Source organism: Mizuhopecten yessoensis, unplaced genomic scaffold (genome assembly GCF_002113885.1).
Source record: "Mizuhopecten yessoensis strain PY_sf001 unplaced genomic scaffold, ASM211388v2 scaffold10353, whole genome shotgun sequence".
NCBI classification, from domain to species: domain Eukaryota; kingdom Metazoa; phylum Mollusca; class Bivalvia; order Pectinida; family Pectinidae; genus Mizuhopecten; species Mizuhopecten yessoensis.
The window spans coordinates 16,130-30,562 of NW_018408504.1; the positions used below are offsets into that span (position 1 = coordinate 16,130).

At 34.3% G+C, this 14,433-nt stretch overlaps 1 protein-coding gene across 3 annotated transcripts in view; it reads left to right on the forward strand.

Moving 5' to 3' along the window:
• Window positions 1-14,433, forward strand: part of LOC110460302 (ethanolamine kinase 1-like) — a 17,435-nt gene extending 3,002 nt beyond the window's left edge. Inside the window, exons 2-9 of one of the 3 annotated variants that reach the window (XM_021513128.1) lie at window positions 2,036-2,298; window positions 2,693-2,842; window positions 7,497-7,639; window positions 8,544-8,627; window positions 9,550-9,710; window positions 10,928-11,001; window positions 11,434-11,521; window positions 13,715-14,433. In XM_021513128.1, coding sequence (XP_021368803.1) covers window positions 2,036-2,298; window positions 2,693-2,842; window positions 7,497-7,639; window positions 8,544-8,627; window positions 9,550-9,710; window positions 10,928-11,001; window positions 11,434-11,509 — 951 coding nt within the window. In that variant the 3' untranslated portion in view covers window positions 11,510-11,521; window positions 13,715-14,433. The remainder of the gene's footprint in view (window positions 1-2,035; window positions 2,299-2,692; window positions 2,843-7,496; window positions 7,640-8,543; window positions 8,628-9,549; window positions 9,711-10,927; window positions 11,002-11,433; window positions 11,522-13,714) is intronic. The other 2 variants (XM_021513130.1, XM_021513129.1) reach the window with 2 other exon arrangements.

Genomic DNA, 14,433 nt, shown 5'->3' on the forward strand with positions numbered 1-14,433 from the left:
TTTTTGTAACATATTTGAGTTCATAATTTGCAGCAGATCCTACTTTAAATAATATAATATTATTTGATAGCGTAAAACATTGTTTTGATAGTTTTTTGGACAAAAAAGTGAACCCTGTCGTACACCTTTGGAAGGCATCACTAAATAGTTCATAGCACAGGCCCTGGGGACCTTTTTCATTTTTTAAAAATATCTCATGGGTCGTGTCTTAGGGAGTTACAAATATAACCCAGTAATGGTTAAATTGCTTTGTGGGCAAAATTCTTTTGTTCCTGTAACAGGTCCTTTGACATATAATGCCATATTATGGTATGGGGTTGTCCGTCCGGTGTAAACTTTTGGCCGAACGTCGAGGTGAATATTGTTCAGACCAGGTCTGTAAATCAGGGATAGACCGAAACTGAAGTCCACAATTGTTTTATTATATGACATTTTACAATAAGATTAATAATTGTTCATGTCATAAACAAATGGATGGCATCCATGGACCATTTTGGAATCACAGAGTGAAGGACTTCAAATACAAAAGAACATACACAAAAATTGAATTTCAGATTCAATTCATGTGATATTTAATTTCAAGTAAATATTATTTGAACAATCGACATCATCAATATTAACATAGTTGAGAATTTGATGAGATAATTCATATGTAGTTGAATTCAGTAGTGTGATTGGTAACAGATTTACAGACTGGCTGGGAAATTCCCTCGGCCTATTTTTAGTAACAGTCTGTAACACTTGTCTATGTATCTATAGGTCGAGGTCTGAAACACTTTTCTATTTATAGAACGAGGTCTGTAACATATTTACAGACCTCGTCACGTGACGTTGCTCATCCAGTCATGCAGGGCTTAGAATTAGCACCAGTCATATAATAACACTATATACATATGTAGCATTTGAAGGGTTATATTGTTCCGCCCCGCGGTACTCTTGTTTATTCTACCTTCAATACTGAAAATAATTCAACAAAACTGAAATTTTTGGACGTAACGTATAATGCATCTCACATTTTGATGCTGTGCATTTGTAATTCCTGAATACATGTACTAACATTGGTGCAGTTTTGGAGTGGGAGTTGATGGGTCACAAGGTTAATCCCTTTAGTTTTCAGTAATTCTATAGTTACTGTAGTTATCAGTAAATATGATATCACCAAAAGGGGCCGCAGTGGCCAAGTGGTTGAAGCGTCTGACATTCTGCTTAACCACTAGCCCTCCACCACTGGGTCACGGGTTTGAGACCTTTGTGGAGCAGTCACCAGGTACTGGCCATAGGTCAGTGGTTTTTCTCTGGAAACTCCGGCTTTTTCCATCACCAAAACCTGGCATGTCCTTAATTGACCATAGCTGTTAATTAAGGAAATAAAACACAAACCAACCAAGACATCACTAAATCTTTAAAATTAAATATCATTATCACAATATAATCAAGTATTATATTAGTCCGAATTATTCTGACGTTTTATCAACTTTTTTCATATCGGTCTGTCGTCGATTAAATTGACGACAGACCGATATGAAAAAAGTCGATAAAACGTCAGAATAATTCGGACTAGTATTATATGTTCTGAATAAAAAATAAACATTATATTCGACCATTGAGAAGCCCTAGCTGTTACATGTAATGGTACTTCCAAGTACAGAAAAACCTCCTTGCTATAGTAAAAATATATTATCTTTAGTTATAACTGTCACATGGCAAGATACAGTAGTTCGTAACAGGAAAAATTATCGGCATTATCTTAACATAAGTTATAAAAAAAATGTATCCTTGGGATCATCTGAAAGCTCAGCTACATTTTCGAAAGCTTGCAAAATAACTTTTCAATTAGTGTTTGTGTTCAAATCAAACTTAACATTTAAAATTCATGAATAGAATCACAATACCTACAGTAACTGTTGTTTGAGTTTTAATTAATTACACATTTTAAAACCTAGGACCTCAAAATGCACCCAAATGAGATAGAACGATGTGTTCCTCATTCTATCGCTCAATCAGTCCTTTATCAAAATTGTGATTTTTTTTTCAGGTTTTAAGTGGTGGAATTACCAACAAGTTAGTTTGCTTCTACGAAGATGGAAAGTTTGGTGAAGACACCATCGTTATCAGAGTTTATGGACAAAAAACTGATTTGATCATTGACCGAGATTCGGAGAAGAAAAACATGGTTGTCCTATCAAAGAAAGACATCTGTCCACCATTGTATGCAATCTTCAACAACGCGCTGATGTATGGATTCGCTTCTGGAATGGTCCTGGATGAGAAGACGGTCAGGGACAGTCATATAGGACTGTGAGTATATTATACTACTGATGTTGATATAAATATTGGATTATGGTAATTACTGTGCTATTAACTCAATGTCCATTTGCAGCTGTCTGTTTATCCTATTCTCCTGATCAAGGAGTACATTCATTATGTTCTGTAGTCAAAGGTGGAGCTGTTCTTTGTATAATTATTATACACAACATTATGCTAAGATAGCCAAGATCACACACATTATAAGTTGGGTTGGAAATCAATAAAATTTATCTTATTTTTATTTTATGGACTGTAGTCATAGACCTAAAGTATGAACCAAACAAACTCCAAGCAACAAACAAGATTGAATTGTTTGTAAACTTTTGCTTTCTCACAAAACCTATTATCTCCCCTGTGGAATCATCTGGAGTATTTTCATCCTCAGGTTAATTACAAGAGCACTAGTTAAACTACAGTTGGCGAAATCCCCTGAGGAATCCAGTGGATCAAAGCCGAAGAGTGAACTGTTTGATAGACTTGATGATTGGCTGCAGAAAATGCCAGAAAATTTTGATGATCCAGTGAAACAAGAAAAGTAAGTTTCCTATATAGTTGACGGGAGTCACCTTAAATCAAATCTACTTTATTAACTAATTTGAACATGTGAGTGGATTAACTCAGCAGTGGTACAAAGTACCAGATTGAGTGTGTGTGGTGGTGCTTCGTCGTTCATCAGCATTTTGTTCATCATCTGTCATAGATCTAGCTATCAACTCTTGCAGTAAATAACATCTCCTCTAAAACTGCAGGACAGAATTCAACCAAATTTTGTTGGTAGCATCCTTAAGCCATGAAGATTAATATGTATAAAAATATTAATGAAGCTGCTTTTTTCGAGGGATGGGGTCAAAAGGGGTCAAATTGTGTTATCTATTTTACATGACATCTCCCAAACTTCGGAGTAGGTTTCAGCCGATTATAGTGAAAGCATCCTTTGTCTATGGGATCAATGTTAAAAAGAATAAACCAACACCATGACCCACCTGGGGACCGAGGAGTGGGTCAAAAGAGGCCACATTGGTAGGTAATATAATTAGATCTAAATGACAAACTGAAACTTCTGGACAGGTGCTCAATCATGATAATTTTCAAACTATTTCAAAACAGTATACAATAAATAGCTAAAAATTACTAAAGGTAAATTTTTCAATCGACCCAATCAAACTATGTACATGAATGTCAAGATTAGGTGACCTATTCTTCTTTCCTAACTTTGCTCAATTTTCAGAAGACTATACCGGATGAGTTGTTGTTTTGATTAAGAAAGTATGTATGTTTCCAAAAACAAAATTTTCATTTGCTTAGCAAACATTATGTAATTGTATCATCTAATTAGGGCCCCGCATTAAAGATGCAGGTGCCCTATAGTAAACAGGTTGTCCGTCCGTCTGTCCGTCCGTTTTTTTATTTTGCACAATATTGACAGAAATAAATGGAGTAATATGTTTTTAAAATTTTACATGATGATTTCCCATGCATCCTTAGTTTAGCTATGCATTTGGCAGCTGGACTTGTCAACGAAACCTTCATCATATTGTACATCAAATTCAAACTTCAAAGGTTCCCGTCAACCTTATAACTTCAAATTTTGTACATCATTCATTGACTCTGATTATGTGAAATATGATTAGGATATACATGTATGATCTGTTTCATACAATGGTACTACTTAGACTTGTACTATTTTAATCCTTTTACCACTGAACAGCATAATAGCTATGGAGCAAATTCTACATGGGATAGAAAATGAAAAAATAAAATGATCAAGGTTAACAGCAGGAAATATTTCTCTTGGGGAAATATTTTTAAAGAAAACATCTGATACATGTATATGTAAGTAAGAAGTAAAATGGCTTATGATATATGATTCTATGCTAGCTGGTATAATTTCCTGTTGATAACACAATGTTAGATATTTCATTGATTGACTACAAGCTGTCATGTTATTTACTCACGAAGATGTGTATAACACAGCTGGAACCACCGGCATTGAGTCTCTTACTGACGGAGTGTTTGTTAGCTTGAGAATAGAAACATTTTTTTCATTCTGTGAAAATATTTCTTTGAAAAGAGAGTGGAAGATTTAGCTGAGGATTTTTTATAGGTTTTGAAATTGCTTACCAGTGGCAAGTTGCACATTTTTATTCTTAAGGATCCTTGTCCCACTGTCCTGTGAGGCAACACACTAGAGAGTTCAACTTTTTCCATACCTACAGTAACCTCCCCTTAATTTCATCTTGAATATAAGTAGGTTGAAGTAGTGTTGTTCCGATAATCGATTATAATCGAAAGTCAATCGATTGTACAACCAACTCAAATTAATTGATTGCTAAATTTTGTAATTGATTTATCTGTATAAATGTTGCATGCTGTTTTCTGTTGATATCTGTCAGATTTACTCTTAGTCAAGTTCTAGTAGTATTGTAAAAACTAAAAGTGTAAAAACATAAAAGACTGTAAAATGGATATACCAATTAAGTCAGCCTTTGATTTTGCATGTCAAAATTATGCTGTAAATCCCAATTGTAAGTGGTACTATCAGAATTACATATATTTCAAATAGATTTACCAGAATTTGGATGTTATGATTATAATCGATAATCTTTCATTAAAAGTTTTCCAATAATCGATCATGATTTCCGCTTCCCATTCCCAACATGATGTTGAAGCTTGGCCGGGGAACTATACTGTTGAACAGTGAACAGGTAGCTCATTTTAAAGTGACACTACTTATAAATGATTGGAAGTCCAACCCCACCCCCACCCCCCCCCCCACCCGAACATTGTTTTAGAAGAGCTATCAAATGTTCCATAATATTTACATTGGATACCACTATTCCTCATGGCTCTCTCTATTTCACTCAAACTCAACCTTTTCTTTTTCTGATCTGATGAAATTTAGTATATACATGCCAGTCTGTACTATTTCATTTGAGGCACAATATACTACCTATTAACATGTATAGACGAGCACGCTGCACAAAATACCCACAAGAGGGTGTTGCAGTATGGATAGATAGAAAGATAGGTCCAGGATTTGAATCCAAGCCTGGTCCCATTGCATTTTTATTCTCAAATTAATATTACCAGGGTACTGTTGTTGATTATGTAATCTTTTTGAAAATGATTATTTATTTTTCGTCAGAGTTCTTTAAGGTGTAAAACATTTATTTTCAAAAATGGTTGATGGAAACTTATGTTTAATTTTCATGTAGGTAAAATAGTTTCCATTTCATTTCAAAGTTACAGTTTTGGACAGCGATAGAAAATCCTTAGGGTAGTGGCAATGAATGACCTTCGCCCATATTCAAGGTCACAGTGGTCAATATATGTTTAAATCTTTAAATGACTTGTTCTGAATAACCAAAAGGTCCAGGGTAATGATATTTTGCCAAAAGCATGCTGGGTTAGAAGACTATAAACTCTGTTCAACCTAATATCCTTGTTCGACATTCAAGGTCACAGGCGTCATATGTTTAAATCTTTTAATAGGTTCTTATGAATCAAACACTGATATTCTGCCTGTAGCTGTATTTTAGTCCACTTTTAAGATTACAAGTGTGAGATTAATACCAGGTGAGCGAACAGGCCCATTGGGCCTCTTGTTATATTAATGTATTCCCTAATACATGTATGCATACAAATGTACTTGCTAACTCTCCGTATTTAGGAGGGAGACTCCCGATTTTGGACCCTAAAATCTAATATTTTCAACCAGATAAAAATGTATGGTAGAGCCTACTAAAGTTTTCTAGGGGTGAAAGGGTTAATAATGTGTTTTTCTGTTAATATCCTTATTTAAGAAGTCCTAATTAATCAGTTATATTTACAGGGGGCATGTTTTTTAGGATGTATACAGTACTACTGTTTAAGTGTTATATTTACTATAGAACTGGCTTAATAGCCTGTTGTGGTTATATCATGTCTTACATATAGTTATAAGAGAGAGATATTCATTGCTGAACAGGATCCAAAGTCCAAAATAGGGTATCTAGTGCACAGCCGTTGATGTATGCAGTTTTACAATGCAGTATTATAGGTACAACTGATCGGATAAGACGATCTATTTATATTGGTAATAGCCAATCTAGATGACAATTAAAGTGAAGCCATGCATGTTACACTGACCAAGATTAACTTGTAGTCCGTAAAAACAAATTAAATTTTGTATGGATCCTTTGAATGACTTTTTGACAACACATTTTTTGAAAAAAGACATAATCTAAAATGAGACTTAAATAGCTTTTGTTGTTCACAGAACTAGGAAGGATTTAAGAATCACATACATACAATAATATAAATTCAAAATATTTAATTACTTAAATGTAAATTTAGCATGTCATTTTATTAAGATTGTTAGCTTTCTCAATCAATTCGTATTAAATACTTACCTTTAAATTTGTTTGCTTGTATATTAAGTGAATTGAACAGGGTTCACATACATGTAGGTCGCACAGGGTCAAAAAGGTCAAACAGGGTCAAACAGGGTCGCACAGGGTCATATTGGTCAAACAGAGTCATATATAGTCCACACATATTTGGTCACAGGTTTCACAGGGTCATTTAGATAACACAGGGTCATAAAGTGATATGGGGTCATAGGTCACAGGGCTAAAAATGTCAATAAGGACCAGAGGGTTATGAAATCTCACATAATCCTACCAAGCCACACAGAGTCCTACTGCATTAATTTGAGACACAGTAGCTGAGGAAGTCTAGTTGTAGGACGCCCTGCTCGTGACTGAAGGGTTGGAGGTTCGAGGCACGGAACTTTGTTGTATTCTTGAGCAAGATACTTTACTCTGCTTGTTCCAGTCTACTCAGGTGTGAATGAGTACGTTACATGGTTTGGTATACATATATAGTTCTAGAATTGTTGAATGCTAGCTGTGAGCGCTTGAATGGCAGCACCGGCTGAATGCTCCCTATGGAGTTGAGAAAGGTATTGGCTCGTCGCAAAGGCCCTATAACAACAGATAATAATTTGTGAACTGCTTTGAGATGATTGACCTACAAACTAGGTTGTGATAAAGTGATATATATATAAGAACCTTGAAATATTAATTATTTTTATTAACACATATAGGGTATTACGAGGCTACACAGCTGTGTCACACTGGGTCAAGTAAGTTCATACATTAAGGTGAAATTTCAGTTTATCAATTTTATTAACATGGTGTCCATTTCAGATTTTCTAAGCATATAAAGCCCCGGTCAGTACTGGAGAGTGAATTAGCCACTCTGAAGGAGCACCTGGGAGCCATGGAGTGTCCTATTGTTTATGCACACAATGACCTTCTGGTCGGAAATATCATATACAACGAAAAATCAGGTACTACACTTTCACATTTCAATGTTGTATTGTGTTGCTCATAGGTATTTCTGCTGGAATTAGCTATTCAATGAAGTGTTTTACGATATTTCTTTTTGTCATTTTCAATAATGCACTCAAATAACATGTGGTTTGTGAATGCAACACTTAGAAATGTCCATGCCCTTTGTCAGTGTTCTTGTCCTGACAATGTTTTCCTGTACAATATCTCTTGATATCATACTATAATTTTCTTAAAAAATCAATATATGACTGCCAATAGCCGTCTTTTATTTTATACAGATACATTTCCAGGCAATTCATTTTGAAGAAATTATTGGATATTAATAAATCTTGCCTTTTATACAAACTACCTATACCCAAGTCTGTTACTCAGGTGATCATTGCTCGAATGAATTTGTGCATATTTAATTAATCTGCTGCACTCTGATTGGATAATGTCTCTTGAAACAACTTTTAGACTCGTAACAAAATCCTGTACTAACTACCCATGTCCATTGCCTAAGCTTGGTGTCTGACAAAAATTTATTCCCAAATATTTGATTGGACTTATGTGACCTTATCCAAAATACTACAAAGAAGAGTTTCACTCTCTTCTTCCATCGTAAGTAATTTGAAATCTATCAGCCTTTTACCCTAAGCTGGTTCACACAACATCTGCTTTTGTGGAATTTAATAATCATTTAGTTTCAGGTAATTTGTTAATTTAGATGTTTTTAGAGGCAGAGTTTTTTGAAATGATTGTTACAAATAGTCATTAATTATGTTCCTGATAATATACAGTACCAAACATGCTCACACAGCGTATCGGGGAAAACAATAGCACAGGATCTTCATACACATGACAATCGATCGTTCCTTTTTAAGATTTTCTGATTGCGTTTATATATATTATTATTAACAGACAAAGTGACCTTCATAGACCACGAGTATGGGATGTTCAACTACCAGCCGTTTGACATCGGAAATCACTTCTGTGAATTTGCAGGTTTTGTATTTTTTAATATACTTGACGACACTTTGCATATATTTCAGTTTTTTTAGCTGACCATCATCATATAGTGGGCTGTTCAAATCGCCCTTCGTCCATGGTCAGTTATTCGTCTGTCCTTAAAAAATTCCTGTTATTGCTATTTATCAAAGTCATGGTACTAGACATATGTTTCCTTAACTTTATATGCAGATTCCCTTGGTCCATAGTTTTATATATAAGATAAAGATTATTTGTAAGATATAGCTAACAGGCAGCCATCTTGGATTTTGATTGTTCAAGTTTGTTTTTGCTATTTCTCAAGAAGCACTGATCTTTCTCAAATTTTAAATGTAGGCTCCAGTAAATATGTCAGATGACAACCTCGCTTTAAAAGACACAGCAGAATGAAGGTTTGATTTGAAAATTACCACAAGGTGCATCTATAGTGTTTACACAACTCAATCCAACAGATAAATATAAAGGAGAAAAGATAAATCTTGCATAGAACCTATGAAGATGGAAGGCTCAAGTGAGCAACATTTTAGGTCTCTCTGGGATCACTTTTTTTTTTGTAAGTTATAAGTTTATTGCAGGCCAATTACATGATTTACATACAACTTACACACAGAAACAGTTAACTTGTTCATTGCATTTGTTAAGCGACATATTTCACAAACATTAATACATTTAGCACACCACACTCGCTCAAACAAATTAACTTCCAAATATTTAATGAAATTATATTTATAATAATACTTTAATTAACTAAACTCTGGGGGTATTGAGAGAAGCAACTAGACTCTGAAAATGTCTTCAGCCATGTTACAAAAGAACCATGATTCTTGTGAAATCATTGATATTTTTTCATTATCCCTGTTTGCATCTATAGCATAAAAGACTTTTATCTATAAATGGTTCTTGGTACTTGACACTGCAGGGTTAGATGAAGTGGATTACAACCTATACCCAGACAAGGAGTTCCAGATGGGATGGCTGAGAACCTATTTAAAGGAGTGGAACAAGGCGAACGGCAAATCAGCCGATATACTACAGGCAGAAGTAGAAACACTATATGTTTACGTCAATAAATGTGCCTTGGTAAGGCTTTTTTTGTGTAAAACAATGCCAGTGGATCACTGAAAAAGAAGTGGAATATAAAAAGTATAATGAGAGTCAAATTAATGATCTTCATATCGTAATCTGAGATCACTCATAATATACTAATTATACCTGCCAAATGTATTATTTATCCTGAAAGATGAGTCATTCCATTACTACAGAACCTGTCTAGACTGACTGCTCATTCACCCAGTACAACAGAACATGTCTAAACTGACTGCTCATTCATCCAATACAACAGAACCTGTCTAGACTGACTGCTCATTCACCCAGTATAACATAATCTGTCTAGACTGACTGCTCATTCACCCAGTACAACAGAGCCTGTCTAGACTGACTGCTCATTCACCCATTACAACAGAACCTGTCTAGACCGACTGCTCATTCACCCAGTACAACAGAACATGTCTAAACTGACTGCTCATTCACCCAGTACAACAGAACTTGTCTAGACTATATGCTCATTCACCCAGTACAACAGAACTTGTCTAGACTGAATGCTCATTCACCCAGTACAACAGAACTTGTCTAGACTGACTGCTCATTCACCCAGTATAACACAACCTGTCTAGACTGTATGCTCATTCACCCAGTACAACATAACCTGTCTAGACTGACTGCTCATTCACCCAGTACAACAGAACATCTCTAAACTGACTGCTCATTCATCCAATACAGTAAAATCAAATAATAACTCAAAACAATAAAGTGTCATGATAGACCAAACTGTGATAGTTGTCATATAGTTTTGTTCCCCTATGAAATATTCAATAGATTTAGAATAGATTTTTCTTATTTTGAAAATTTACCTAACTCATTCACCCCTGAAGTTTCATAATGAACTATTCCAACCTATGAATTGGAAGAGTTCAAATGTGTCTTCAGGGGTGAATGAGTTAAATTCAGGTTATTTATTGATATCAAAGTTTTACTTTCTACACAGACAATGTACAATTGTCATATTAAATGTGTCGCGACGTTTCAAGACCGACTGGTCCCTTTGTCAAGATATATGCCATAGCTTGTCAAAGGGACCAGTCGATCTTGAAACGTTGCGACACTTTTAATACGTACATTGTTTGTGTAGAAAGTAAAGTAAAACTTTGATATGAAATTATGAATTATGAATTTGATATATTTCCAAACTGATGAATCTTATTGAAGGTTATTTATTATATTGTTACTTTGTGTTGCAGACTGCTCATTTCTTCTGGGGAGTATGGGCCCTTATACAAGCCAAGTACTCCACCATTGACTTTGATTACCTTGAGTAAGTGGAATTAAAAAGATAGCTTCTCGGTTTTCAATAAGCTTGAAACCTGCTCAACTCATTCACCCCTGAAATTTCATAATGAACTATTCCAACCTTTGAATAGGAAGAGTTCAAATGTGTCTTAAGGGGTGAATGAGTTAATTATGGAAATTACATTTTATCGATGTAACGAGTTCCCAAATTGAAAGATTTTCCTGTGATATACTCTGAACTGAAGTAAATACGTTATTTCTGAATCAAGATACTGCCGTATTTTCAATAATTTGATTTAATGAATTAATATTTGGTTTTAATGTTTTATTGCTAACCAGCAGTTTCTGTTGTCATCTTTATATACTGATATTGAGCTCAAACATTTTTATTTTGTTTTACATTAATTACCTAATTGCTCAATGTAAATTTGTCCTTCTCGCACTATGTTTTTACTAGGTATGGTGTTATAAGATTTGGTGAATACTTCAGACGAAAAGAAGAATTTCTGTCTTTACAAGTACCTAGCAAATAAATTACCCTGAAGGTGAGAATTTGTCACGAATCAATGGTGATTTTATTGTGGCCAACTCGTACATATTTTACACCTTGATGTCATTGTTTACATTTTGCTGGTCATTTGTCCCATGAAGGTAACAGTCAGGACATATCATGCTAGTCATTGAAACGTCACACATAAACATTTCACTGGTTATGCTGTATGAACCTACTGTAACAATAATTGATACTTACCAACGCAAAGAAACTGTTTAGAAATATTTATCTGAATATGTTACAAAATATCGATTGGGCCAGTGGTTTCTATTTTACATATAGGAAGGCTGTATTCTGCCACCCTTGTGGCATGACCTTAAAGGCGGAAAGGGTTTAAATCATTACTAACGATGTGATAAACTCAATATATATTATTGGACACAACTGGGCCATATCATTTGGGAAACAAGCCAGTTTATAGAATAACTACTAATGTTAAAGAAGATTTACCCCAGGATAAAATAATTTGGCCGGTTACACAATAATCCGGTTTGGACAGAGTCCACTGTAGAATCCATTGGCAGAGGGGATTCAGTTAAAGGAGGAAATTTGTAGAAACCCAAATCTGAGGTTGTGAAAATGTAACTGTTATTACATTTTAATCTACAATGTCTAGAAAACCAACAGTTTATCTGATAGCTCATTTAGTTGATAAAAAAATATAACATTTTCTTTGTGTTTATAGCTATTGTTGGTGCGTTCTTCTGAAGAACTGAAAGGTATAGAATCTTTTTATTTGGCTGGTGGCTTCCTGGGATAGAGCCCGACTAAGTTAAAAAACGAAAATGACCTTGACCTACTTTCAAGGTCACAGGAGTCAGATATGTCTAACGCTTAGAACAACTTCTTCTGAAGAACTGGACGGTATAGAACCTTAATATTTGGCTAGTTATTTCCTGGGAAAGAGCCCAACAAAGATTGCGAAAGAAAATGACCTTGACTTACTTTCAAGGTAACAGCATTCAAATATGTCAAATGGTTCAAATTACTTCTTCTGAAGAATTAAAATTCCTAAAATTATAATATTTGGCTGGTGACTTCCTGGGATAGAGCTCACCAAAGTTTGCGAATGAAAATGACCTCAACAACATTTTAAAGGATTTGTTCTCAAGAACTAAAAAGAATGGATTCATAAGATTTGGCTGGTAGCATTTTGGAATAGAGCTAACCAATTTGAGAAGGAAAATGACATTAGCCTACTTACAATGTCACAGGGAAAAATATGTCAAGCAACTTCTGAAGAAGAATAAAAAAGCATAGAATCTTATTTTGCTGGTTGTTTCAACAGATGGAGCCAACAAAGTTTGCGAGGGAAATATTTTTAGTGCAATATAATATTTAATGAGAATATTTTGCTATGACTGCTTAAATATTCAGGTGAGCAATACAGGCCCTCTTGGGCCTCTTGTTTTAATTCATAAGAATAGTTTGGGGTTTTTTTTCAAATTTTTATGTACAATAGGAGTAAAGGACTATTTTGAACTCAGGGTGATCTTTCAAACAGTGAGTGCGACATGGTGCATGCAACCATTCAATAAATAGAATATGACGTCATTTCGTAAATTTTATCACATCCCGCATCATGCTGCAATCGTCAACCAGGATATATGACTCTATGTTGTAATTTCTTTATCACATCCCGCATCAATCGTCTACCAGAATAAATGACTTTATGTCGTAATTTATTTATCATATCACACATCAATTCTCAACCAGGATATATGACTTTATGTCGTAATTTATTTATCATATCTTACATCAATTGTCAACCAGGATATATGACTCTATGTTGTAATTTATTTATCACATCCCACAGCAATTGTCAACCAGGATAAATGACTATGTCGTGATTTATTTATCATATCACACATCAATTGTCAACCAGGATATATGACTTTATGTTGTACTTTATTTATCACATCCCACATCAATTGTCAACCAGGATATATATCTTTATGTCGTAATTTATTTATCACATTCCGCATTATATCTTCAACCAGAATAAATGACTTTATGTCGTAATTTATTTATCATATCACACATCAATTATCAACCAGGATATGATGTCACTGCGTAATATTCTATGACATCCCACATCAATCCTCGACCAATATGAGCTCTGTCAAACGCTCCAGCACAGTGTGTGATATTGAAGATACAATGTACTTTTCTTTTTATATTTAAGGTAGGCTTTCTTTGCTGACATCGGATGTGAATTTCTCTGTTTTGCAGAATAGCTTGATGGATTTGTTGAGAGGCTTTGGGACGGAATGCTGATGTAGTGCCTAAAGTGTTCAAAACGGACATTTGAAGGAGACATGACATTTTATAACAAGATATTCGTATTCACTGTATTTTCAAATCTATATTTTTATTTGACACAAAATTATTTTTATGAATTATATTGTGTATGGAGACAGGAACATTTTTAAAATTTTGTGCTTGGTGCAGGACTTGTTTTATATTTTAGACTCGTATTGAGGGTACACTCGCATAAGCCATCTTCTGGTGAAGGAAAGTGATATAAATGTCAAAACAGATTTTTGTTTTAAAATTGATATGATATTGCTTAGGGTAAGTCCAACATTCAGGTTGTGCTTACAATTATACTCAGGTTTTAGAATTACTTAAATTTTCCAAAGGGTACACTACAAATATATTTTAGTTAAAATACCAAAACCTATGGGACCAAGGCATACGGATGGAGAAAAACTAATGCTGAGCTCAAAATGATCCCATGCCAAGAAAATATCCGCTAATTGCTTATAAATATATATATATATGAAATTGTATAAAGAAAATATAAACATTTCAAAAACTATCTTCGAGAAATAATACCGTGGTTTATAATATTTACATATTTATAAAATGTTAATAGATTTATTGTTGCAATAAAATAATAAA